Source organism: Symsagittifera roscoffensis, chromosome 6 (assembly GCF_963678635.1).
Source record: "Symsagittifera roscoffensis chromosome 6, txSymRosc1.1, whole genome shotgun sequence".
Lineage (NCBI taxonomy): Eukaryota > Metazoa > Xenacoelomorpha > Acoela > Convolutidae > Symsagittifera > Symsagittifera roscoffensis.
In genome coordinates this window covers 24,684,603-24,708,656 of record NC_087067.1, presented here as the reverse complement: position 1 = coordinate 24,708,656, position 24,054 = coordinate 24,684,603, and the positions used below count along the sequence as shown (strand labels likewise).

The following is a 24,054-nucleotide window of genomic DNA, read 5'->3' as shown; positions in this document are numbered from 1 at the left end:
AGAAACTGTATTTGAGTGAATTGGCTACAAATTTGCCTGTTTCGGGGTCAATTTTTTTGCAAATCAAATGAACTTTTAAATAGCCTAAAGGAAAGCCATAACTCCGTATTTTTTCCAACATTTATTTTTGCACCAATTAACTCAGTACTGGACAGAAACTAACTTTCGGAAAATTTTTTTAGCGCAAAAATAACTTCTTCTAGTCGGTATCAGAACTTCATTTAAAACCTATGACAAAGTGTTCTTGGTGTAGGAAATTAAGAGCAAAGACTTAAATTGTAGATTTATTCAGCTCACGACGGCATTTACGCCACTAAAGAGACTACTTTTTCAATTTACAAAAAATCCTCAAGAAATTGATTTAAATGTAGAATTGATCAAAATTAGAAAAGGTTTGCTGACATTTTTTGCAATTTTTTTTCTGCTAATCTCATTTAAATCCCTTCATGTGTTTTAATTTTAAAAACCAATTATTTTAATGGAAAAATGAGGAAACTGACAGGCTTCTTGGATGCAAAACACTTTAATTACACGCAAATTTATCTTAGAACTGTCCATTTTTAGCTCAGTCGACCATTTTTTTGTAATTTTAACTAATTCATACCAAATTAGAAACAAAAATACTATAGAAACAAAAATATATAGTTTCGTACTATGGAAACAAAAATTGAAAATTTGAGAATCGATAACCGAGAAATGGAACTGGCTAAAAGACCCATAACCATCAAAATTATCTGCTGGTGAGTATCAAAAAATAATGTATAGAACAAATAATTAGGTCCATAGTATCATAGGCGACACAGTCCTGATTACCCGTGTAATACTGCAATTCGAAATCTAAAAAGAATCTTGTATCTTATAGCTTATAAGCTGAAAATCAAGATAAATTTTCAGCAAAATTCGCGTTAAGTTATCAATGTTTGTAAGAAATATATAATCTCAAGATGCTCACAGGTTACCTGTATATTTTACATTTGTTGAGACCGAAAAAATATAATCACGATAAGTTGTATTATATTTAAATCACCTTTTCGAACCAATTTCGACTAAACAGTCAATTATTTCCTACAGAAACTTCTTGAAACTAAATATCCGTTAAAATTTGAGCCGCGCAAAAAATAGCTGGGCGAAAGTTTCTAGTCCAGAAAACTATAACAAAAAGTTTTTTGGCAAAAGAACTAAACGCTTTTGCTCTCATGAGGAGCAGAAAAAATGACGTATGAAAATACGGACTTACACCATGCAGATAAGTTTGATTTAGAAAAAAATTTACTTTTAGTCGTGGATGTGGGTATAAGAGCCAGGCGACTACCTTCCGCAAGCAAATTGCCAGGGCTTTTCCGAAAGAGAAATTTGTCTGGGTAAGAAAAACACGTCATTTCAGCTATTAGATTCATCTAAGTTTTTTCCTGTTGAAATTTTGAACATTAATTTTCAATTATTGATTGAATGCTCACAAGTAAATCTCTAACTGTAACTCTTAAAAACAAGCGAATGTAGACGAACAGATAATAATTAGCAAAAAAAATTAAAAACAAATTGAAAAATAATATTTCGAGCTAAGTTTATAAGTTGAAGATTTGTCATGGAGAAAAAGGTTAAAATGCTTTAGGTTTTGAAAACAACCGACCAGGTGAACGGATGCTTCGAAGTACTCATCAATGGCGAGCAAGTCCACTCTAAACTGGTAAGTCATTAAATCGAAAAAAATACACTCAGAACCTGGTGAAAAAAATACGAAGGAAAAACTCAATTATCTGTTGTATAGAAAAAACTCGCCCACCAATTACTAGCATTCGACAATTGATAACTTTCATTTCGAACTTTTTCTTTGGTTTTGCTTTTTTCCGAAATGGACAAGCATGCAAGCTATAAAAAAAACAAGTTGTAGTATCAATTTTACCACACTAATTGCCTACACGTCATATGCAAGTCTCCGCTAAGTTTAGTTTTGAAGAATTTGAAATAGTGTAGTTTGAAGAATTTGAAGTAAAATTGTTTGCAAAATTATATGAATTCTCAACTGTGAACAATTGAGCTAAAACTTTACAGCACACTTGAACGCTAAAAGCTTTCTTGAGACAACTAAGACTGGGTGAGAAAAAAGCCAACGGCATCGTAGTTTTTTTCTCAACCCTCTGAGGGATGGTGAGCACAACTTATCCGCACTCAGTAGAAAGAGAAAATAATCGATTATATTATAATTATGATCATACTGTAGCAAAGTTATAATTAATTCACCAAAAATGGATACCTCAAGATAGTTCCAAGGGGGAACCCCAGCCCCCCTCATAAAACCACCCCTGGCAATAAGTACAGAATTATAGTTTCTTTTAGTTCGGTAACCGACAAAATAGCACACAAAACAAAACAAAAATAAAATGACATGAAGCGATGACACAATTGTTGAATAATAATGGATTATAATCCATTATAATGGACTATAAATCAAAAAAAATTCAGTAAAAACGATTATAATGATTTTCATAGTAGCCTGATGATCCATTTTTAATCTATTATAATCAATTCTTTTTAAAATTAATGGAGACTGACAATAAAAATCCATTATAATCCAGTAACTTCCGCCCCACCCGCATTTAAGAAAAGTGAAAACAAATCGATTATAATGGATTTTCGTGGTCTATAATGTTGTAAGTATAATAGATTCCCATGTTACGTTCAGACAACAAAATTGGACTAAAAATGGATTAAAATCCATTTTTTCTCGCCAAAACAAAATGCATTATGATAAATTTTGAATCCATTATAATGGATTTTATAATAAGTAGGAAATCACATTAAAATGGATTTTTTCCACTTTAATTTTTGTTTCGCGCGTCGTGCAAATTTTGCAAGAATTTCAGCATTTATCAAGTGAGTTATGCGGAAACTTTGCAAAGCGAGTGTACGGCTGAATTCATTTCTAAACCTAAACTCAAATTGCAAAAAAATTCTGTTAAGCTCGGCTCTTTTCCAGTTTCCCCCCTTTCAAATTCAAATCCAAAAAGTTTTTTTAACATTATCATAATGCAATAAAATTTGGTGTGGTGAGCAGATCGACAATTGTAAACAGATTTGTTCTTCATACTTTACATCGTAACATCACGCATTTAGCCGTAATAACACGTAAAACATACACAAAACTCGATATTTTGAAAAAGGGTGAACTGGAAAAAAGACTTAACCTCTTCCCCCCCCCCCCAACATTTGCCCTTTTGCTCCCCCACTTTAACCCCCCCCCCCCCCTGAACACATCCCCCCCACCTGAACCACCTGAACACCCCCAGTAGTATATGAGTGAGCAAGAGTGGGGGGGGGGGGTGGTGGGAGACCCCCATGTATTAAGATAGGGAATAGAACATCCGGTCTCCCAGCTATGTATTAAGATTGGGTATAGAGTCTACAATGTATTAAGGTAGGGAATTGGTTTCCCATGTATTAAGATGGTAGGTTTCAGATGGTAAGTTTCAGAAAAATTTTTGGCGCCCGATCTTACCATGTTTTAAGATAGTGTTTAGATTTCCCATGTATTAAGATAGTGTATAGATATCCCTATGTATAAGGATTAGAAATTCCTTGTATTAAGATAGGGAATGGTAAGGTTTCAGTGTGATGGTAAGAAAATAGTAAGAAAAACGGTATTTTTTTGATTTTGTGTGGAAATGTCTAGTTTTTTCGCAAAAATCTCGGCATGCGTTATGTAATTCTTGAGTGTTACATGTAGAATGTGCAATGAAGAGAATAAGTTTATTGGTTCATGGTAAGTCCATGGTAAGATGTGAAAAAATTTGGAAATGCTTATAAAAAAATTGATAATTTTTTCAAAAAACTTCAAAACACGATATGATTTGATATAATTTTATAATAATAACTATTTTATTAGATGATCTTTTTTTAGAAATTGTACTCAATCTAGCTTAAACTATGCTGAAACCTACTGAAATTTTAAAAAAATTTTCAAGTTTTTGGAAAAAATTGCAAAAATTTCAAGTATTTGGAAAAAATTGCAAAAATTTCAAGTATTTGGAACAAACTGCAAATTTTTGAAAAAAATTGCAGAAATCTCATAATTTTGGTTAATGTATTGTTGTTTTTGATCTAATTTTAAACATACTTTTAAGTATTGGTTTTAAAAATAAGCTAAGATTGTATTTTAATTGGCATTATGTTGAGACAATGATACAAAATGTTGAATAAAAAAATGACTTTTTCCACAATTTTTTCTCAATATAATGAAATACAATGAAGTTTACCTTAATTTGAGCTAAATACTTGGTTATACAATGCTCTAAACACTAAAAAAAGGTTCATAGTAGCAGAATCAATATTGAAACTTCCGGAAAACAGTGAAATGAGTCGTAATTTTTGAAAAGGTAAAATGAAAATTAATCAAATTTACATGAAATTTTCCATTTCGAACTTTTTATTTTGATTTTTAACTAATTTTTTTAGTCCAGTTCAGGGATGATTCTTAGGAATCTCAATTCAAATGAACATTAAGCGCAATTTTCTATGAAATTTCTAAATCAAACTCCATGATTCAACTCCTCCTCACTTTTTTCTCATTGAATTACCCAAATTTGTACAAAAATTAAAAATTGTGAGAAATTTTTTATGTTAAAACTTAAAAATTTCAGATTATTGATAAAAAATGAACAGTTTATTGCTAAAATTGTTTAAAATGGGATAAATGTTTCATAAAATTTTATTCGATATTGGGTCAAATTCAACAAAAACTTCTTCATAACTGATGATTATCTCTCTGTTGCTTCTGCAACATAACTTTCAAGATTTTCCGTAGAGTTTTTCCATGTTTTAAAGTTATTCTTGCTTTCTGTTTAATACATGTTTTTGCTATTGAACACACCCTACTAGAAAATTTAGTCAAAACTGGAGTATTTAGGAGGAAAATAGTATCAATTGAACGAACAATTTGCAGGCAGAGATGAAATTAGAACTGATACCGTATGACTATTACAATAAAAAATGTTAATATCTTCCTCAAGGTTCCCCTGTTCAGTTGCTATTGTAAACTATTTAAGCAAAAATACACATTTTGGGATCAATAACTATCACTTTTCTTGCAAAATAGTTATTAACTCGTTTTTTTTCTTAAATTTTGACGGAAATTTTCTCAAAAATATCCAAGTGAGGAAGAATTTGTGCTAGTTAAAGCATTCAAAAATATATGTACAAAATGAGAATATAAAGGTGTATTTTTACGATTTAAGAACAAATTAGGAGCAGCTCTATTAGTTATAATCTGAAAATCTCCGGAAATACGCAAGAGAAACTAGTTCCTAACATATACAATATAAAAACTTCTGAAAGATCGAGTCTCAAAAATTTGATTTAGCAAAGCAAATCAAGGTGCAAACTGGAACAATTGTGTAATTTTCCGATTTTTATTAAGAAAAAAACTCTATGTAGTAAAAATGTAGTAATGTATTGTATATAGTGTTGTATATTCTATGTAGTATTGTGTATGTATGTAGCAAGGAAAAGTAGATCTTGAAAGCAAGTTTTCGATTTATGCTTTATGTATCTTCTTCCAAAAGATGTCGAATTGGGTTTGCTTCTCAAAAATTATCCTCAAAACATTGAATCTTTCATATAAGGTACCTAATTTATCAACTAATGAATTACGCATGAATAAAAGACTTTGAGAATTTTTATGTCGGATTTTTTCTCAAGATATACTTTATAAGCTACATTTTAGTAAAATTATCTCAAATCTCCTAAGGAATAAATTGAATTTCTATCTCATTTTAGCATTTTCTCAGTTTCTGCTTCATCTACTATCTACCAAATGAATCCAATTTGAGAACATTTTTTACTTGAAAAATGAATTTTAGATGGAAAAATGTATCGTTTCAACGAACGTTCAACAATCCAAAGCTGAATTAATACCATAAATCCTTTACTAAAAAGCTTTAAAGAATTTTCTCAACCTCATAACTGTATAATGCTGTTTTAAATCTGAATTTCTCTTTTAGACTAAATTTTTAGTTGGAATGATGTAAATCATTATCTTGAAACTTACAAAGTGTAGCAAAATATACATTTTTTCCAGGCCATTTATCAATTTCTTTTCTGAAATCATCAAAAAATCAATAGACCAACATAATTCCTAATAAGTCAAACCACATTATCTGCTTAAAAAGCTCTGGTCTATGAACACTTTTACAAGCACTAAACAAGGAAAACTTTAAAATAGTAACTACAAAAAACCTTTCAATTAGTTGATGTTTTCCAAATATCCAAGTTTTACAATTTTTAGGCGAATACTTAAATACTCATTAGCATATGTTATGCACTTTACTACAAATTTATCACAACAAAGTCTCCGCAAGCTTGCAACCAAGGGAGTTTTTACTGTTGATTAAAAGTTTTCGGATCGAGTTCCATGGAAAGCTTCACGACGATTTGAACTCGATTTTTGCTGTCTTTAACATCAATCAAAACCTTTGAATAAAAAAATAAAAGACAGTTCAGGTAATGTAATGAAAACACTGTATAATTACTGACTAGATTTGTTACAATTGCTGAGACTTTTCAGATTCGGTAAAAACTAATAATCATAGTAATTTCTAAGTTTTTCAAAAAAAAAACTTAAAAGTTTTACCTTCTCCTGAAGTGTGTTTGCAGTCTGCTGAGCACATAATTTAATATTATGCTGAGAATGGTTCTTCTTGAAATGATTAGCGAGCTCCTCGCTGCTATAAGTATAAAAATTACAGTTAGAACACTTCAAAACACCACATGTTCTACGATGTCTTGATGCATCTTTGTGAGTGTATTCCCTGCCACATTCAAGACATGCAACTCTTTCGTTTCTATTGAGTGAAGCCATCTCAATAGTAATGAAAAATTAAATGGGAGATTTAAAATGTACCAAATTTTTAGACAAGGTGAGTTGAAAAGCCTCACAAAATGAATAAAAGTAAATAAAAACAGCAAACTTATTAACCAATTGTTTTCAACGAAAAGAAAATCAGAGTGGATATGCTATTTAGCCTAGCTGAAATAAAAATCATCCAATCTAACCATGGAATTTTTAAAAGTATCAACCAATCAGAATCGAGCATTAATTACAAGGAAACTTTTATATTTTCTGATTTCAACCAATCAGAATCGAGCTTCAATAGTGATGATAGTCATGTAATTTTCAACAAATTTAATGTCAACCTATCAGAATTGAGCTTCAAAAGTCATGAAATTTTCAAGAAATTTAATGTCAACCAATCAGAGTTGATCTCTTCTTCTCATGAATTTTTCAACAATTTTTTTAAAACTTGTAGATTTTGAGGATACTTTCACAGACATTATTTGTGTTAATAACCAATCAGAATGGAGTAATCACAGATTTTAAAAAACTTTGTAGATCAGAACCAGACTATGTCTATGAAACTTCTTAATCAATATGTTTTATTGAATTTATCCAACATAACTAAGATTTGAAATTTGATACCCTAGTGGGATAAATAAGATTTCTTGTCTAGTTTGTATTGTTTTTTCGATATTCAATTCAAATTTTGAAATTTCGATCAAAATTTTTTCGATTTGTTCTATTTCTAACCAGTGAAACGAGAAATTACCAAAATATACGTTTTTATCGTTTTCTTTTTGGTATATTGTAGTATAAACAACCGGAAGTCTATCAAATTTGGATAAACGATCAAAAGATATTCTGACAAATCTGGATTTTGTATTTGTATCAAATTCAAAACAGTAATCGAATTGATGTTCCTTATCTCCAATTTCTGTTTCATAGGATCTTCCATTGTTTTGTTTTTCTCTGATCGACCATCCAATCTGTGTTATTTCTTCTAAATAAAAACATTGTTGATAAATCTGACAGTACTCTTCTTTTTTGTAATCTCCTCTCCATCTTTTTAAAAAAACTATTGAACTTTCTGTGTTTCTATACAAATTAAAACTAATACAATCTCCATCAACTTCATCTGCCACCACTCTTGTAGTTTTTTGTAGTAGTTTAATTTTAAATTCTGATAAATGTTCAATTCAGACATTGAAAACGCTTCTGATGGAAACATTTTTCTTAATAAAATATATGAAGAAACTTAAAAAACTCGAATTGTTTTATCATTTTTAAAGTATTTTTTGTAGTAACAGTCGCCGTAAATATTTTTTAATTATTTAGAGTCTAATTAGTTTCAAGGAAATTCATGTAGCCAATAGAAACCTCAAATTACAAAAAAAATTGAAAACAACCAATGATATTCAAAAAATCTAAAAAAATAATGATAATGTTTTCAACTAAATATACATTCTTGTTTGTAATTTTCTTAAATTGAGGCAAAATTTAGCTAAATTTGATGAAAACAGTTATTAAATAAATTTATCTGTAATTTCATAAACAAATACTGGAAAATTATTTCATAATTGGTTAGTGTTTTATGTCAATTTCGATTAAATTGCTTGTTTTGTCTGACTTTTCCTCAGATATTATAGCTCTAAATATACACTTTAGTGAGAAAAAATAGTTTTGAGCCAATAATATCTCAATTACCAAACATGCAAAACATCACAAAGCTTTACTGAGGTTTACAATTATCAACAAACATAAAGTCTCCCAATATTTGGGACAGTTCTTTGAATTCATTCAATTTATAGTTGACATATGCAACTTGCTTCAAGTCTTCATTTTCCTTTGCAGTAAAGAGTCGAATCTGAATGTAGGGTGGCTTGCTCACGTTGTACTTCTTGATTGTGACACCCACCCTCCTCATGTTGTACATTGCTATTTCATATACTCTATTACAGATAACAAGCTCCTGATCCATAGTTGATTCTCTGCCAGATTTGGCTTCATATATAGGTACGAGTCCAAGATTTTCAGCATCGTGAATAACAGTATTCCGTATTGCGGATATTGCTTCGCCTTCTTTTTCACTAAGATACCCTTGTTGAGACTTTTCAAATTGTCCCAAATCATTTATTTTTAATAGTTGAAAGCACGGTTCCAAACATATTTTTCCCTTGTTGGATTTTTGGAACCAAACAAATCTCCCAATTCTCTTTTGATTTTTTGAAAATTCAATATAGTTGGAACTATCAACTTTTCACTGAAGAGCAAACTGATCAGATGAGGAGAAATGAGAGAAATGACTTTGAGATTAAATGAAAATGGAAGTAAGCAGTATGAGTCATCGCCATTTCCATATATGGAAGTAGTACCAAATATGGAAGGATTTCCCTATTTGGAAGCTGCGTAGGCGTTACTACTACTATATAACTCCACCATTTTCTGCAAAAATCATTTTTTCCAAAGGCAGCTGCTATGTGTCAAGCTCTTCCCAGCTTTTATTCAGATTATAATAGTAAATCATTGTTTATTTCAGTTTCCAACGATTTTTACAAAAAAAACATATATATACTCAATATATATATCAAGAAATTGATTGTCTTTACACTTTGTACAAGCACAGACTCTTTTCGAGTATTGTCACATCAAGTGAGGAAGTCTTCAATCAGCTTAGTTGTGGAGTGCAGCATAATTTACGATGGAAAGGGGCAGAAAAAACACCAAGCATATCAAGGAAACGACTTGTTCGCAAAAAGTTCAAAAAACATTATCTAAGTTCTAATCAAAAACTTGCATCTACGCAAACTCTTGGCTCAGCATTTTTAGACAGAATTCGTAAAGTACAAAACTCAATATATGAACATGATTTGTTAAAAATAATTGACTGTTTTATTGATGGTTATGGATTTGTAAATAGTGATCATGTCAATTTTTCATTAAAAAACTTCTGATATTCCATCTATTTTCTCATATTTTTACAAAGTTACCATTAATTACCGAAAAAAAATCACCGTTATCAAAAACATTTGCAAAAAAATTTTCAAACATGTAAGAAAGATGTAATATTTGTTTTGATTTTCAAAAAGTTGCAAAATCATTTCAATTTTTTTAACAAGTTTTAAAAAGTGTTTCAATTTTTTTGACTTAATGCGAAAAGTGTTTCAAATTTTTGAGAAGATGCAAAAAGTGTTTTAATTTTTTTAACAAGATGCAAAAAGTGTTTCACTTTTTCACTACAAATGCGAAAAATGTTTTATTTTTTTCGATAAAATGCGAAAAGTGTTTCAATTTTTTCGACAAAATGCAAAAATAGTTTTACTTTTTTCGATAAAATGCGAAAAGTGTTTCAATTTTTTCAACAAAATGCGAAAAGTGTTGTACTTTTTTTTGACAAAATGCGAAAAGTGTTTTACTTTTTTCGACAAAATGCGAAAAAAGTTTCAGTTTTTTTCTACAAAAGGCTAAAAATGTGTACAAGGGGCAATATCGATTAGGTAACTTTTTACTTGTGTACAGTTTTTCTAGTGTTTTTCCGAATTTTTGTGTAAAAGTTAATCAAATTTTTTAACATGTGTGCGAGTTCGGAACTTTTAACTAAGTTCTAATTGTTTTTCAATGTTTTACCTTGAACCTCTCATCGATTCTCATAATTAAAATGAAATTGAAGAAATTAATTACAGAAAACGAAGTCAAAACCAAACAACCTTTATTTACAAAAACATTTAATCAAAGAGCTGTCGAGCAGCAGAAGAGTTCTGGAGGTTCTCTATAGAACGCAGAGCTGGACGAGGTTCCATTGCTGGTGGTTGTTGTGGAGCTGGAGGCGTCATTGTTTCTGAGAATCCCTCATCTTCATCTATTGTGATGGGGTTTCCGACTGATCCTTCCTCCTCCCAAGGAAAGAGGAAGTCGTCGACTGGTTGAGCTACAAATCTTGAGTCCGGAATCTCGGGATAGTTTATTCCCACATGATCAGAAACTTCCCCCATCATTTGCATTGTTCCAAGTTGGTTCTCTGTGATGGGGACTTGCATCATATGATGTTCGTTGAAATCCCTTCGCATCACTTCCACCATGTGCCAGACTTGGATTGGGATGTCCATTCGTGCCAGAAAAACTCCAGAGACTGTTTCTCGCACTTGAATTTGTACTAGATCAGGCGAAAATTCTACAGAGTACATGAGGTTGCTGTTTTGCACTGAGAAGCTCATTTTGAGCAATAAGATGACTAAAAGAGCAAAAACAAGAAAGAACTGCGAGGAGCGGGAACCTTGCAAAAAATAAGTTGAAATTAGGATGTTTAGAGCTGAGAGAGGAGGTAGTGGATGGCGGTTTATTTGAAAAAAAAATGATTTTTAGATAGGAGTTAGGGTTACCTTCAACTCGACTGTGTGGGTTTGACCAATCAGAATTGATTTTCCTTATTTGGATTGTAGTCGTGTCCAATCAGATTTCAGCTTCCTTTTATTGCGTTCTTGGATAAAAGTTGTCTCCAATCGGAAACAAAGCTCCATTTTGATTATTGTCGTTTTCAATCACAAAAATGTTCACTTCTGTTCTAGTTATCGTATCCAATCAGAGAAACTTTTAAGGACTTAAATCTTCCAAATAAGTAAAATAATACACAAAAGCAATCGCAAAAATAAGTAACCAAAAATTGTTTGCTGTAAAAATAAGAAATATTGCCGATATAAGTAACAAAAGAAGGAGAATTAATAAAAGTAGTATCTCTGCAATTTTTTCATTTCTGATCAGGAACTTGCGTCCACTCAGACTCTTGAATCAGCTTTTTTGGAAAGAATTCGAAAAGTTCAAAACTCAAAGTATGAGACTGATTTGTTGCAAATTGTTGATTGTTTCATTGATGGTTATGGTACTGTAAATAGTAGCGTATCAATTTTTCTATTAATAGTTGAATATTTGTTTATAAAAATCTTGTCATAATTGTTTTTATTTAAATCAAAAGTTTTTTCAACAAAAAAGTTTGCAATTTTCAACACGTGTGCAAAAATTAACTCGCAAGATGCAAATTTTGGTTTGATTTTTTCAACACGTTTGCAAAAATTTAATTAAACTTTTTTACAGGATGCAAAAACTGTTTTAGTTTTTTCAACAAGTGAGCAAAATTTTTCAACAAATTTTTGTGTTAGATGCAAGTTTTTTCGTAGTTTTTTTGAAAACAAATGCAAAAATCTAACTTATTTTTTCTTATTCATTTGCAAAAATGGCAAAATTTTATTGTAAAAAACTTGTTAAATTAATGCTAAAAATTTTTCATAATTGCTGACTTTGAGTACTATTCCCTATCTTAATACATTGTTTTTCCAATATTTTTGATCAAAATACATGCAAAAAAGAGATTATTTTTTTATGATCAAAATTAAAACAAAGATTTTCATTTTATTTCATTATTAACAGTGCAAGAAAATACTTTTTCAGTTTTCTTTAAAATGCGAAAATATTTAATGAAATTTTTCTTAATTTGCGAGATTTTCTTTGATTTTTTTAACAAGTAGGCAAAAAATTATGAAAAATTTTGCATGGTACAAAAAATAATGTAAAGTTTTTAACATGCTTGCAAAAATTGGTTTAATATTTTTTGCCATCTTTCTAACAAAATTTTAAAGAACAGTTTACCAGATGCTCAATTAGTTTCATTTTTAACAAAGTTTTACCTTTGAAATTTCCCAATAAACTTTTCTATGATCTCTTTGCTCCTATCTCTTAAAAATAAAATTTCTAGATACAAAAAAATTAAATTACAAGGCACAAGATAGTAACCAATTTATTTACAAATCAAAGAGCTGTCGAGCAGCTGAATTCTCAAAACATTGCAAGTTCTCAATGGAGCGCAAAGCTGGTCTTGCCTCCATCACTGGTGGTTCGCTGACTGGAGTTCTTGGCTCAGAGAACCCCTCATCCTCTTCGATTGTAATTGGGTTGTCCACAGATCCCTCTTCCCAAGGAAAGAGGAAATCGTCGAATGGTTGAGCCACATATCTAGAGTCAGGAATTTCGGGGTAGTTCATTCCCACATGCTCGGACACTTCCTCCATCATTTGCAATTCTCCAAGTTGATTCTCTCTAGGGGGTACTTGTGTGATATGATGTTCGTTGAAGTCCCTTCGCATCACTTCCACCATATGCCAGACTTGGATTGGGATGTCCATTTGTACCAGAAAAACTCCACAAACTGTTTCTCGCACTTGGATTTGTACTAAATCAGCCGAAAACTCCACCGAGAACATAAGGTTGTTGTTTTGTACTGAGAAGATCATTTTGAGCAATAAGTTGAGTTAATGAGTAAAAACAAGATTTACAGTTGAGGGTGAAAGTTGACTGTGGTTAAGTTGAAATTATTGTATTTAGAGCTGAGAGAGGAGGTAGTTGACGGTAGTTAAGTTGAAAATAAAATGATTTTTAATTAGGAGTTAGGGGTACCTTCAACTGGAATGTGTGGTTTTAACCAATCAGAATGGATTTTCCTTATTTGGATTGTAGTCGTGTCCAATCAGATTTCAGCTTCCTTTTATGGGATTCTTGGATAAAAGTCGTGTCCAATCGGAAACAAAGCTCCATTTTGGGTTTTGTCGTTTCCAATCACAAAAAAGTCATTTTTGTTCTAGTTGTCGTATCCAATCACAAGACCCTTTTAAGGACTTAAACCTTCCAATTAAGTAAAAATATACACAAAGGCAATTGCAAAAATAAATGACCAAAAGTTGTTTGCAGTAAAAATAAGAAATATTGCTGATATAAGTAACAAAAGAAAGAAAATTAAAAAAAGTAACATCTCTGCAACTTTTTTCATCAAGTTAATTGAATTTTTTGTATGTAATCAATGAGAAATTGCTGATTTTTGAGTAGATAGTCAAGTTCTTTGATTTTGATGTAAATTTGGGAAGATAACTCAAAGTTGACGAATTTTTCAAAGCAGACTTCTGGAAATCTGATTCCAAACCGAATCAAGCAGGATTTTGAACTTGTAAAAATCTTTAAAGAAATGAAGGAATAAAGAACTTTGCTGAGGTGTTTTCACAATTTTGGGATTTGGATAGGGGATAAAAAGAGTTTTTGATATATTATCGTACGATTTTTTGATCAATTTCAAATTCTCGAGAATAAACAAAATTTCTTTCCTTGTGAGGTATAATTCAGCCGTAAGTTTAAAACTTTGATACGCAATATGTGAATCAAAAGTAAACTCTTTGATTGAGTAAGTTTCTCTGAAGAGACCTTTACTTAGTCGGATAACTCTATTTTGTACAATAAAGACGTCCAAAAACTTATCAAAAAAGTACCCGGAATATTTTCTTTTTTTCCTGTAGAGTAATTCAAGGAATTTCAAATGCTTTTTAATTGACATTCTTCAAAAATGAATGTTTTGGATCCAAATTTATGTCTAGAAACTGCTTAGTTCTGATTGGTTGAAATTTTTTCTGGAAAATTCTAGAAATTTCGAAGGAATGACGTCATTACCACGAAAAAATTTTGATCGAAATTTCAAAACTTGAATTGAATATCGAAACAACAATATAAACTAGACAAAAAATTTCATTTGTCCCACTAGGGTATCAAATTTCAAATCTTATTTAGGTTGGAAAAATTCAATAAAATATATTGATTAAGAAGTTTCATAAACATAGTCTGGTTCTGATCTACAAAGTTTTTTAAAATCTGTGATTACTTCATTCTGATTGGTTATTAACACAAATAATGTCTGTGAAAGTATCCTCAAAATCTACAAATTTTAAAAAAATTGTTGAAAAACTCATGAGAAGAAGAGATCAACTCTGATTGGTTGACATTAAATTTCTTGAAAATTTCATGACTTTTGAAGCTCAATTCTGATAGGTTGACATTGAATTTGTTGAAAATTACATGACTTCTGAAGCTCAATTCTGATTGGTGGTCATTGAATTTGTCGAAAATCACATGACTATTGAAGCTCAATTCTGATTGGTTGATATCAGAAAAGATAAAAGTTTCCTTGTAATTAATGCTCGATTCTGATTGGTTGATACTTTTAAAAATTCCATGGTTAGATTGGATGATTTTTATTTCAGCTAGGCTAAGTAGCATATCCACTCTGATTTTTTTTTCGTTGAAAACAATTGGTTAATAAGTTTGCTGTTTTTATTTACTTTTATTCATTTTTTGAGGCTTTTCAACTCACCTTGTCTAAAAATTTGGTACATTTTAAATCTCCCATTTAATTTTTCATTACTATTGAGATGGCTTCACTCAATAGAAACGAATGAGTTGCATGTCTTGAATGTGGCAGGGAATACACTCACAAAGATGCATCAAGACATCGTAGAACATGTGGTGTTTTGAAGTGTTCTAACTGTAATTTTTATACTTATAGCAGCGAGGAACTCGCTAATCATTTCAAGAAGAACCATTCTCAGCATAATATTAAATTATGTGCTCAGCAGACTGCAAACACACTTCAGGAGAAGGTAAAATTTTTAAATTTTTTTTTTTGAAAAACTTAGAAATTACTATGATTATTAGTTTTTACCGAATCTGAAAAGTCTCAGCAATTGTAAAAAATCTAGTCAGTAATTATACAGTGTTTTCATTACATTACCTGAACTGTCATTTATTTTTTTATTCAAAGGTTTTGATTGATGTTAAAGACAGCAAAAATTGAGTTCAAATCGTCGTGAAGCTTTCCATGGAACTCGATCAGAAAACTTTTAATCAACAGTAAAAACTCCCTTGGTTGCAAGCTTGCGGAGACTTTGTTGTGATAAAATTTTTAAGTTTTTTTTTTGAAAATACTATGATTATTAGTTTTTACCGAATCTGAAAAGTCTCAGCAATTGTAACAAATCTAGTCAGTAATTATACAGTGTTTTCATTACATTACCTGAACTGTCATTTATTTTTTTATTCAAAGGTTTTGATTGATGTTAAAGACAGCAAAAATTGTGTTCAAATCGTCGTGAAGCTTTCCATGGAACTCGATCCGAAAACTTTTAATCAACAGTAAAAACTCCCTTGGTTGCAAGCTTGCGGAGACTTTGTTGTGATAAATTTGTAGTAAAGTGCATAACATATGCTAATGAGTATTTGAGTATTCGCCTAAAAATTGTAAAACTTGGATATTTGGAAAACATCAACTAATTGAAAGGTTTTTTGTAGTTACTATTTTAAAGTTTTCCTTGTTTAGTGCTTGTAAAATTGTTCATAGAGCAGAGCTTTTTATGCAGATAATGTGGTTTGACTTATTAAGAATTATGTTAGTCTATTGATTTTTGATGATTTCAGAAAAAAAATTGATAAATGACCTGGAAAAAAAGTATATTTTGCTAAACTTTGAAAGTTTCAAGATAATGATATACACCATTCCATGTAAAAATTTAGTCTAAAAGAGAAATTCAGATTTAAAACAGCATTATACAGTTATGAGGTTAAGAAAATTCTTTAAAGCTTTTTAGTAAAGGATTTATGGTATTAATTCAGCTTCGGATTATTGAACGTTCGTTGAAACGATACATTTTTCGATCTAAAATTCATTTTTCAAGTAAAAAATTTTCTCAAATTGGATTCATTTGGTAGATAGTAGATGAAGCAGAAACTGAGAAAATGCTAAAATGAGATAGAAATTCAATTTATTCCTTAGGAGATTTGAGATAATTTTACTAAAGTTTAGCTTATAAAGTATATCCTGAGAAAAAATCCGACATAAAAATTCTCAAAGACTTATATTTATGCGTAATTCATTAGAAAAAATTGTTATCATTTGATATATTAGGTACTTTATATGAAAGATCAAATGTTTTGAGGATAATTTTTGAGAAGCAAACCCAATTCGACATCTTTTGGAAGAAGATACATAAAGCATAAATCGAAAACTTGCTTTCAAGATCTACTTTTCCTTGCTACATACATACACAATACTACATAGAATATACAACACTATATACAATACATTACTACATTTTTACTACATAGAGTTTTTTTCTTAATAAGAATCGGAAAATTACACAATTATTCCAGTTTGCACCTTGATTTGCTTTGCTAAATCAATTTTTTGAGACTCGCTCTTTCAGAAGTTTTTATATTGTATATGTTAGGAACTAGTTTTTCTTGCGTATTTCCGGAGATTTTCAGATTATAACTAATAGAGCTGCTCCTAATTTGTTCTTAAATCGTAAAAATACACTTTTATATTCTCATTTTGTACATATATTTTTGAATGCTTTAACTAGCACAAATTCTTCCTCACTTGGATATTTTTGAGAAAATTTCCGTCAAAATTTAAGAAAAAAAACGAGTTAATAACTATTTTGCAAGAAAAGTGATAGTTATTGATCCCAAAATGTGTATTTTTGCTTAAATAGTTTACAATAGCAACTGAACAGGGGAACCTTGAGGAAGATATTAACATTTTTTATTGTAATAGTCATACGGTATCAGTTCTAATTTCATCTCTGCCTGCAAATTGTTCGTTCAATTGATACTATTTTCCTCCTAAATACTCCAGTTTTGACTAAATTTTCTAGTAGGGTGTGTTCAATAGCAAAAACATGTATTAAACAGAAAGCAAGAATAACTTTAAAACATGGAAAAACTCTACGGAAAATCTTGAAAGTTATGTTGCAGAAGCAACAGAGAGATAATCATCAGTTATGAAGAAGTTTTTGTTGAATTTGACCCAATATCGAATAAATTTTTAAGAAACATTTATCCCATTTTAAACAATTTTAGCAATAAACTGTTCATTTTTTATCAATAATCTGAAATTTCTAAGTTTTAACATAAAAAATTTCTCACAAGTTTTAATTTTTGTACAAATTTGGGTAATTCAATGAGAAAAAAGTGAGGAGGAGTTGAATCATGGAGTTTGATTTAGAAATTTCATAGAAAATTGCGCTTAATGTTCATTTGAATTGAGATTCCTAAAAATCATCCCTGAACTGGACTAAAACAATTAGTTAAAAACCAAAATAAAAAGTTCGAAATGGAAAATTTCATGTAAATTTGATTAATTTTCATTTTACCTTTTCAAAAATTACGACTCATTTCACTGTTTTCCGGAAGTTTCAATATTGATTCTGCTACAATGAACCTTTTTTTTAGTGTTTAGAGCATTGTATAACCAAGTATTTAGCTCAAATTAAGGTAAGCTTCATTGTATTTCAATATATTGAGAAAAAATTGTGGAAAAAGTCATTTTTTTATTCAAAATTTTGTATCATTGTCTCAACATAATGCCAATTAAAATACAATCTTAGCTTATTTTTAAAACCAATACTTAAAAGTATGTTTAAAATTAGATCAAAAACAACAATACATTAACCAAAATTATGAGATTTCTGCAATTTTTTTCAAAAATTTGCAGTTTGTTCCAAATACTTGAAATTTTTGCAATTTTTTCCAAATACTTGAAATTTTTGCAATTTTTTCCAAAAACTTGAAATTTTTTTTAAAATTTCAGTAGGTTTCAGGATAGTTTATGCTAGATTGAGTACAATTTCTAAAAAAAGATCATCTAACAAAATAGTTATTATTATAAAATTATATCAAATCATATCGTGTTTTGAAGTTTTTTGAAAAAATATCAATTTTTTTATAAGCATTTCCAAATTTTTGCACATCTTACCATGGACTTACCATGAACCAATAAACATATTCTCTTCATTGCACATTCTACATGTAACACTCAAGAATTACATAACGCATGCCGAGATTTTTGCGAAAAAACTAGACATTTCCACACAAAATCCAAAAAATACCGTTTTTCTTACTATTTTCTTACCATCACACTGAAATTTTACCATTCCCTATCTTAATACATTGGGAAATCTATTCCCTATGTTAATACAAGGAATTTTTAATCCTTATACATAGGGATATCTATACACTATCTTAATACATGGGAAATCTAAACACTATCTTAAAACATGGTAAGATCGGGCGCCAAAAAATTTTCTGAAACTTACCATCTGAAACCTACCATCTTAATACATGGGAAACCTATTCCCTACCTTAATACATTGTAGACTCTATACCCAATCTTAATACATAGCTGGGAGACCGGATGTTCTGTTCCCTATCTTGATACATGGGGGTCTCCCACCACCCCCCCCCCCCCCACTCTTGCTCACTCATATACTACTCCCCCCTGAACCCACCCCACTCCCCCACCTGAACCCCCCCGTTACGTGGGGGGGGGTGGAGTTTGTTGTGAATGGGCAAACGCTAAGTAGGTAGGGGAAGGGAGACTAGTCCACCTCTAATTTTACCCCCCCCCCACCTCCAATTTTTGAATAACATAAAAAAGTAACCAAAAGATCAAAGCTAGACAGAAAAAAATTAAATCGAACAACAAGTAACCAACGTAACCAACTTAAATTTAAAACTTAGAAAAGACTTTATGTGCGTTGAAATTCGCATCTCAGTAAAGTGGAAAAAAATCGATTATAATTTATTTTCATTGTCATTGTCCACAAAAGAGAAAAAAAACCGATTATAAAGGATGAACGGATTTTGTTGCCTTGGAAAATCGTAATGTTATAATTCATTTTTCATTGATTATAATCGATTTTTTTTTCACTTTTGTGGTTACTGATAATTGATTTTTTTTATGGAACCCACATACCCCCCTCACCTGAACCTACCCCACCATCTGAACGCAACCCCCCCCCCACCTGAAACCACCCCCCACCTGAACCCACCCCACCTGACCACGTTACGTTGGGGGGGGGGGGAGGGGGTTTGTTGTAAATGGGCAAATGCTAGGGGAGGTAATGATGAGTAATATAAAAAAGTACCAAAAATTATTTTTTTATATTACTCAACCTTACTCAACATTACCCCCCCCCCACCTGAACCCAACCCACCATCTGACTTTTTGTGCGTTGAAATTCGCATCTCAGTATAGGGGAAAAAATCAATTATGATTTAGTTTCATTGTCAGTGTCCACAAAAGTGAAAATAAATCAATTATAATGGATGAAAAAACGATTTTGTTGCCTCGAAAAACAGTAATATTATAATCCATTTTTAATTGATTATAATCGATTTGTTTTCACTTTTGTGGAAACTGATAAGGAAACTCAATTATAATCGATTTTTATTCATGGAACTCCAATGCGGGCAGTCACTTCCGCTTCAGTCATTTCCGCCCCAAAAGCAGTCAGTTCCGGACATGACTGCTTTTGGGACGGACATTAGTAGTTTCATTGGTACTGAGTTTGTCTCTAGTGTATTACCACAATCAATAGTAATCAAAAAGGCAATAAATGTTTATTTGAGTTGTTTTACACCAAATCAGGCGTTGAAAAAAATCTTGGCTCATCGAATTCCAAATCACACAAAAGAATTGATGATTCTAACTTAAAAAAAAGCACTAAGCTTTTCCCTTTTTCAAGAAAAACTGTTCAACATCAGAAGTGAAGATCTTTTTAACAAAAAAAGAGAACTTTCTCAAGATAATTCGATGGCGGAGTAAATTGTTTTACAAGCGGTTTTACCGAATAAAACTTTCCTTTTTTAAAATTTCTAGTATCATCTTTCAACATGTATATCTGAGGAAAAATCAATAAGGCTTCACCGTAGTTGTTTTTTTTCTAACGGCTTGGGTAATTTTTTTGTTTTTGCTGTTCCGACAACTTGAAAAATGAGGAGGAACTTTGTATTCGGGGGTGTTACAATTTTTTTGTTTTCTCCGAAAAATCAGGTAACGGGAAAAAACCTCGGACAGAGTGGAGTAAAATATCATATTAAAGCTTTTTCAGCGTGTATCCGAACCACATTGACAAATTTCACAAAAACTTTTTTTCCAATGTCGAGAAAAATCGGTTTGAATTTTTTTTGTTAGCTCTGTTTTTGAGCAGTTAGGTCTAAGTTTATGCTTAATTTAAGCCGTTTAATGCTTAATTTTAGTTATACTTGAGTAAAGTTTGTTTTTAGAGTTTTAAATGCCATTTTGGAAATCAAAACTTCCAAAATTCAGAACAATTTTGGAAAAAATATATAAAAAACACATGTGAAATTTTAATTTGATTTTTCCATAACTTTTTTTGATTTTCGAACTAATTTTCTTCAAAAACTATTGCCCGGTTTGCCTATTTTGCTTTGACAGTCGAAAATGCTTAATTGTTAATTTTTTGTTGAGATCTTTTTATCACACTACTCAGAAGTAACGACAATAATATTTTAAAAAATTATTTTTTTAAATGTGTGTCTTTTAAAAGACTATGGTCGGAACATTCTGTGCAATTTGAGCTGTAACCAGTTTCCATCGTCATTTTGAAATTTTACCTTAAGTTTTATGAACAAAAAAATATTAGTAAAGAAACGTTTCTTTCTTCATACTCAACTGTGTTGCAGTTTGTTTCCCCTTTTACTCTGCATGGCGACCGAGATACGGTATTTCCAGACTTTTTCCACGACTTAAAACCCTGTCCAGACTATGGATTTTTTTCGCGGAATTAATCATCGCGGACCTCGACTCGAGAATTTTCTCGCCTAAACTGAAAAATATACTTTCTCGCTTAAAACTGAAAAATAAGTCGCGGACCTCGACCCGGGTAATTCCTCGCTTAAAAGTAAAATGAGTTATTATTTAGGTACTTTTTGTTTTAAAATAGCCAAGTTTTTTGTAGTCAATGTGTGTTAGAAGGGGGCAACTTTCGAATAATTTAGATGAGCTTGATATTATTTTAGTTTACTAAATAATGGGAAAGATTTCACTTGAAAAAATGTTCCAACCACTCTGATGGTATTTAAGAAGAAAAAAAAATCATTTAAAATGGGTTTTCTAAAGAACGTTTTTTTTGCTTGGTCTTTTTTTCCAGAGTCTGACTCAAAATTTTTTGAAAACAATTGATCATTTATTACAATTACCTAGACGGCGTGTTCAGCCCCTACGTTGCGGATGTCTGTATTTTGAGCATAAAATTTTTTAAACCTAGGTTTTGACCAGTTCTACTGAGCTGAACCTAAAATTTGATTTCCCATGTACACACAAAGCCTTAAAGCCGTAAAACGATACTTTAAAACGTTCCTAAATCCACTAAATTCATTTAACATAAGACTTCCTCCCCCCATACCGAGGAAATCCTGGATATGTCCGAATAACTTGTCATTTGGATCAAATAGCTGCCCCAATAGGGGAGATACCGAAGGGGGGATTGAGTAGATCCGTTATCAATTTCGAATTAAAATACTAAAAGGAGCTTTTTATCAGCAAACTTCTTTAAAATTAATTTAAAACGATGGGAGATCGAGTCAGGTGGCACAAATAATTTTCCTGCTAAGCAATGAATCCTTTGTAATAACACTTTTTTCAATTTCTACAGACCGCAGGAAGCTATTTTGGAATAATAGAAAAATGCTGAAAAATATTTTTTGTTTCGCAGGTTTTTATTTTTAGCCACCCGACTTTTCTTTCCAGAGTTATTAAAAACACATTATTCGAAAGCTCTACGTCTGTAGAATTTATTTCTATTCGTGCTTTTCAAAAACTAAAAACAAGGACGTGATTTTCAACGAGTTTTAGTGTTATTTGTTAAAATAACTATTTTCAACGATAAAAACAAGACACGTGACAAAAGTTGAGAATTCATTCGAAAATTTCAAAAAAAAAATTCAGATCTGATCATGTCTGATGCAGTTCAGGACAGATATGCAATCTCACAACAAATGGATTCACTCTGGGCATATCTGTAATTTTATTTTTTTTCTGTAACATTAAAATTTTTGTATCTTCCAGGTCTGAACATGTCTGATACAATTCAGGACAGATATGCAATCTCACAACAAATGGATTAACCCTGTGCATATCTGTATTTTTATTTTATTTCTGTACGGGGCATTCAATGTTACCAGCGGAGACATAGAAGCTCGGATTTTTTTAATTTGTCAAATGTTTCTTCGCCAATCTGTAAAGCTTGTTTCAGGAAGGCGATGGATATGTGGACTCGGCTGACAAGATGAAGGTGATCGAAGACCGCATTTCTGGCTGCTTGAAACAAAAATAAAAAGAAAGATCAACTAACTGAGGAATCGCAATTCGATGTCAAAATTTGATCAATTACCATATGTAAAATTTAACCAAATTCTCTACTGTGAGCTGAGGAGAATCTAGATTTTGAATTGCAAAATATCTTAATTTTAAGTAACGAGGCCATACTGTGTAAGGATACTAAATGTGTAAGGTCACTGGAATCCACAAACAAGTCGTACATATGCACTAGATTCTAAGTGGAATCCATAAACAAAGTTTCCATGGATTCCGCGCACAAATAACTAGCAACATTATTATTGGCCCATTAGTTATTTTCGCGGATTCCGCAACCAGGAAATATAACAAATTATTCTGGGTTCCGCAAATGTAAGCGCATTTGCTAACTTGTAAGCGATTTCTACAAGTTTGAGCGGGCTCCACAATTTGTTCTACTAGACTGAACTAAACCAGTTCTAGCGTGAACAATTAGGAGTTATAGGTAGAATTGAATATCTAGAAAATGGCGAAGTTACAAACAAGGACGTAACTATTTTCAGTGGGCTCCAAAAACAAATATTAACTTATTGTTCAGCCTAAATCCTTGATGTAGCGCTGAAATACTACTGAACCAAGCATTGAAATTCCAAACATATTTCAAGCTTTTTAATGAAATCATCAACTTTACCATTTTATAAGATCCAGTAGCTTTTTGTAGTTCTATCTTCAGTGTCAAAATGAAAACTTCAATCCTAATTGTTGAGGTATACACTATAATCGGAATTGATGATGGTGTCTTTTATCCTAGTTCATAGTATGGTGAATTTTATTCGATTTGCTGTTATGTTAATTTTAACCCTAATTGCTAATTTGGTGACTTTAAATCTAAATGCTGACATTTAAAATAATGACATAATGGTAGACTTATCATGACTGTCATTAGAGTTGCTGATGGCGATTTTTTAAATTTGCTGATATGTCACATGTATTCAATTTAGTGATAAATTGGAAATTTACTGTAACTTGCACCAAGTTGTTCTTGTGAGATTTCCAAAGAGCAAGCGACAAAAAGCGCCAAATACAAAAAATTAGAAAATTAAAGATAGATAAAAAACTTCGAATTGAAATAATATTGCGAAATTTTTGATCATCGCTTGATTTTAGCCGATTGATGGATTGCACATTTTGAGAGAGTTCATTAATCATCCGATGTAAATTGAGTTAATAAATTGGTCGTAATTTTTTGCTTTACGCTTAAGTTCAG

General features: G+C 31.0%; 2 protein-coding genes across 2 annotated transcripts in view; both read left to right on the top strand.

The window, feature by feature from the left end:
- The window catches only part of LOC134847719 (elongation factor G, mitochondrial-like), a 540,091-nt gene that overhangs the window by 455,253 nt on the left and 60,784 nt on the right, over positions 1-24,054 (top strand). The window lies entirely within an intron of this gene.
- Positions 543-23,038, top strand: LOC134848565 (selenoprotein W-like). Its single transcript, XM_063866080.1, has 4 exons — positions 543-740; positions 1,280-1,361; positions 1,613-1,687; positions 22,747-23,038. The coding sequence occupies exons 1-4, from the start codon at positions 655-657 to the stop codon at positions 22,825-22,827; spliced, it is 324 nt and encodes a 107-aa protein (XP_063722150.1). The 5' UTR covers positions 543-654; the 3' UTR covers positions 22,828-23,038.

Coding starts and splice junctions, on each gene's coding strand:
- LOC134848565 (XM_063866080.1), top strand. CDS start 655: ATGGAAACAAAAATTGAAAATTTGAGAATCGATAACCGAGAAATGGAA. Junction 741..1,279: donor ACCATCAAAATTATCTGCTG/GTGAGTATCAAA, acceptor ATTTACTTTTAG/TCGTGGATGTGGGTATAAGA. Junction 1,362..1,612: donor CGAAAGAGAAATTTGTCTGG/GTAAGAAAAACA, acceptor AAAATGCTTTAG/GTTTTGAAAACAACCGACCA.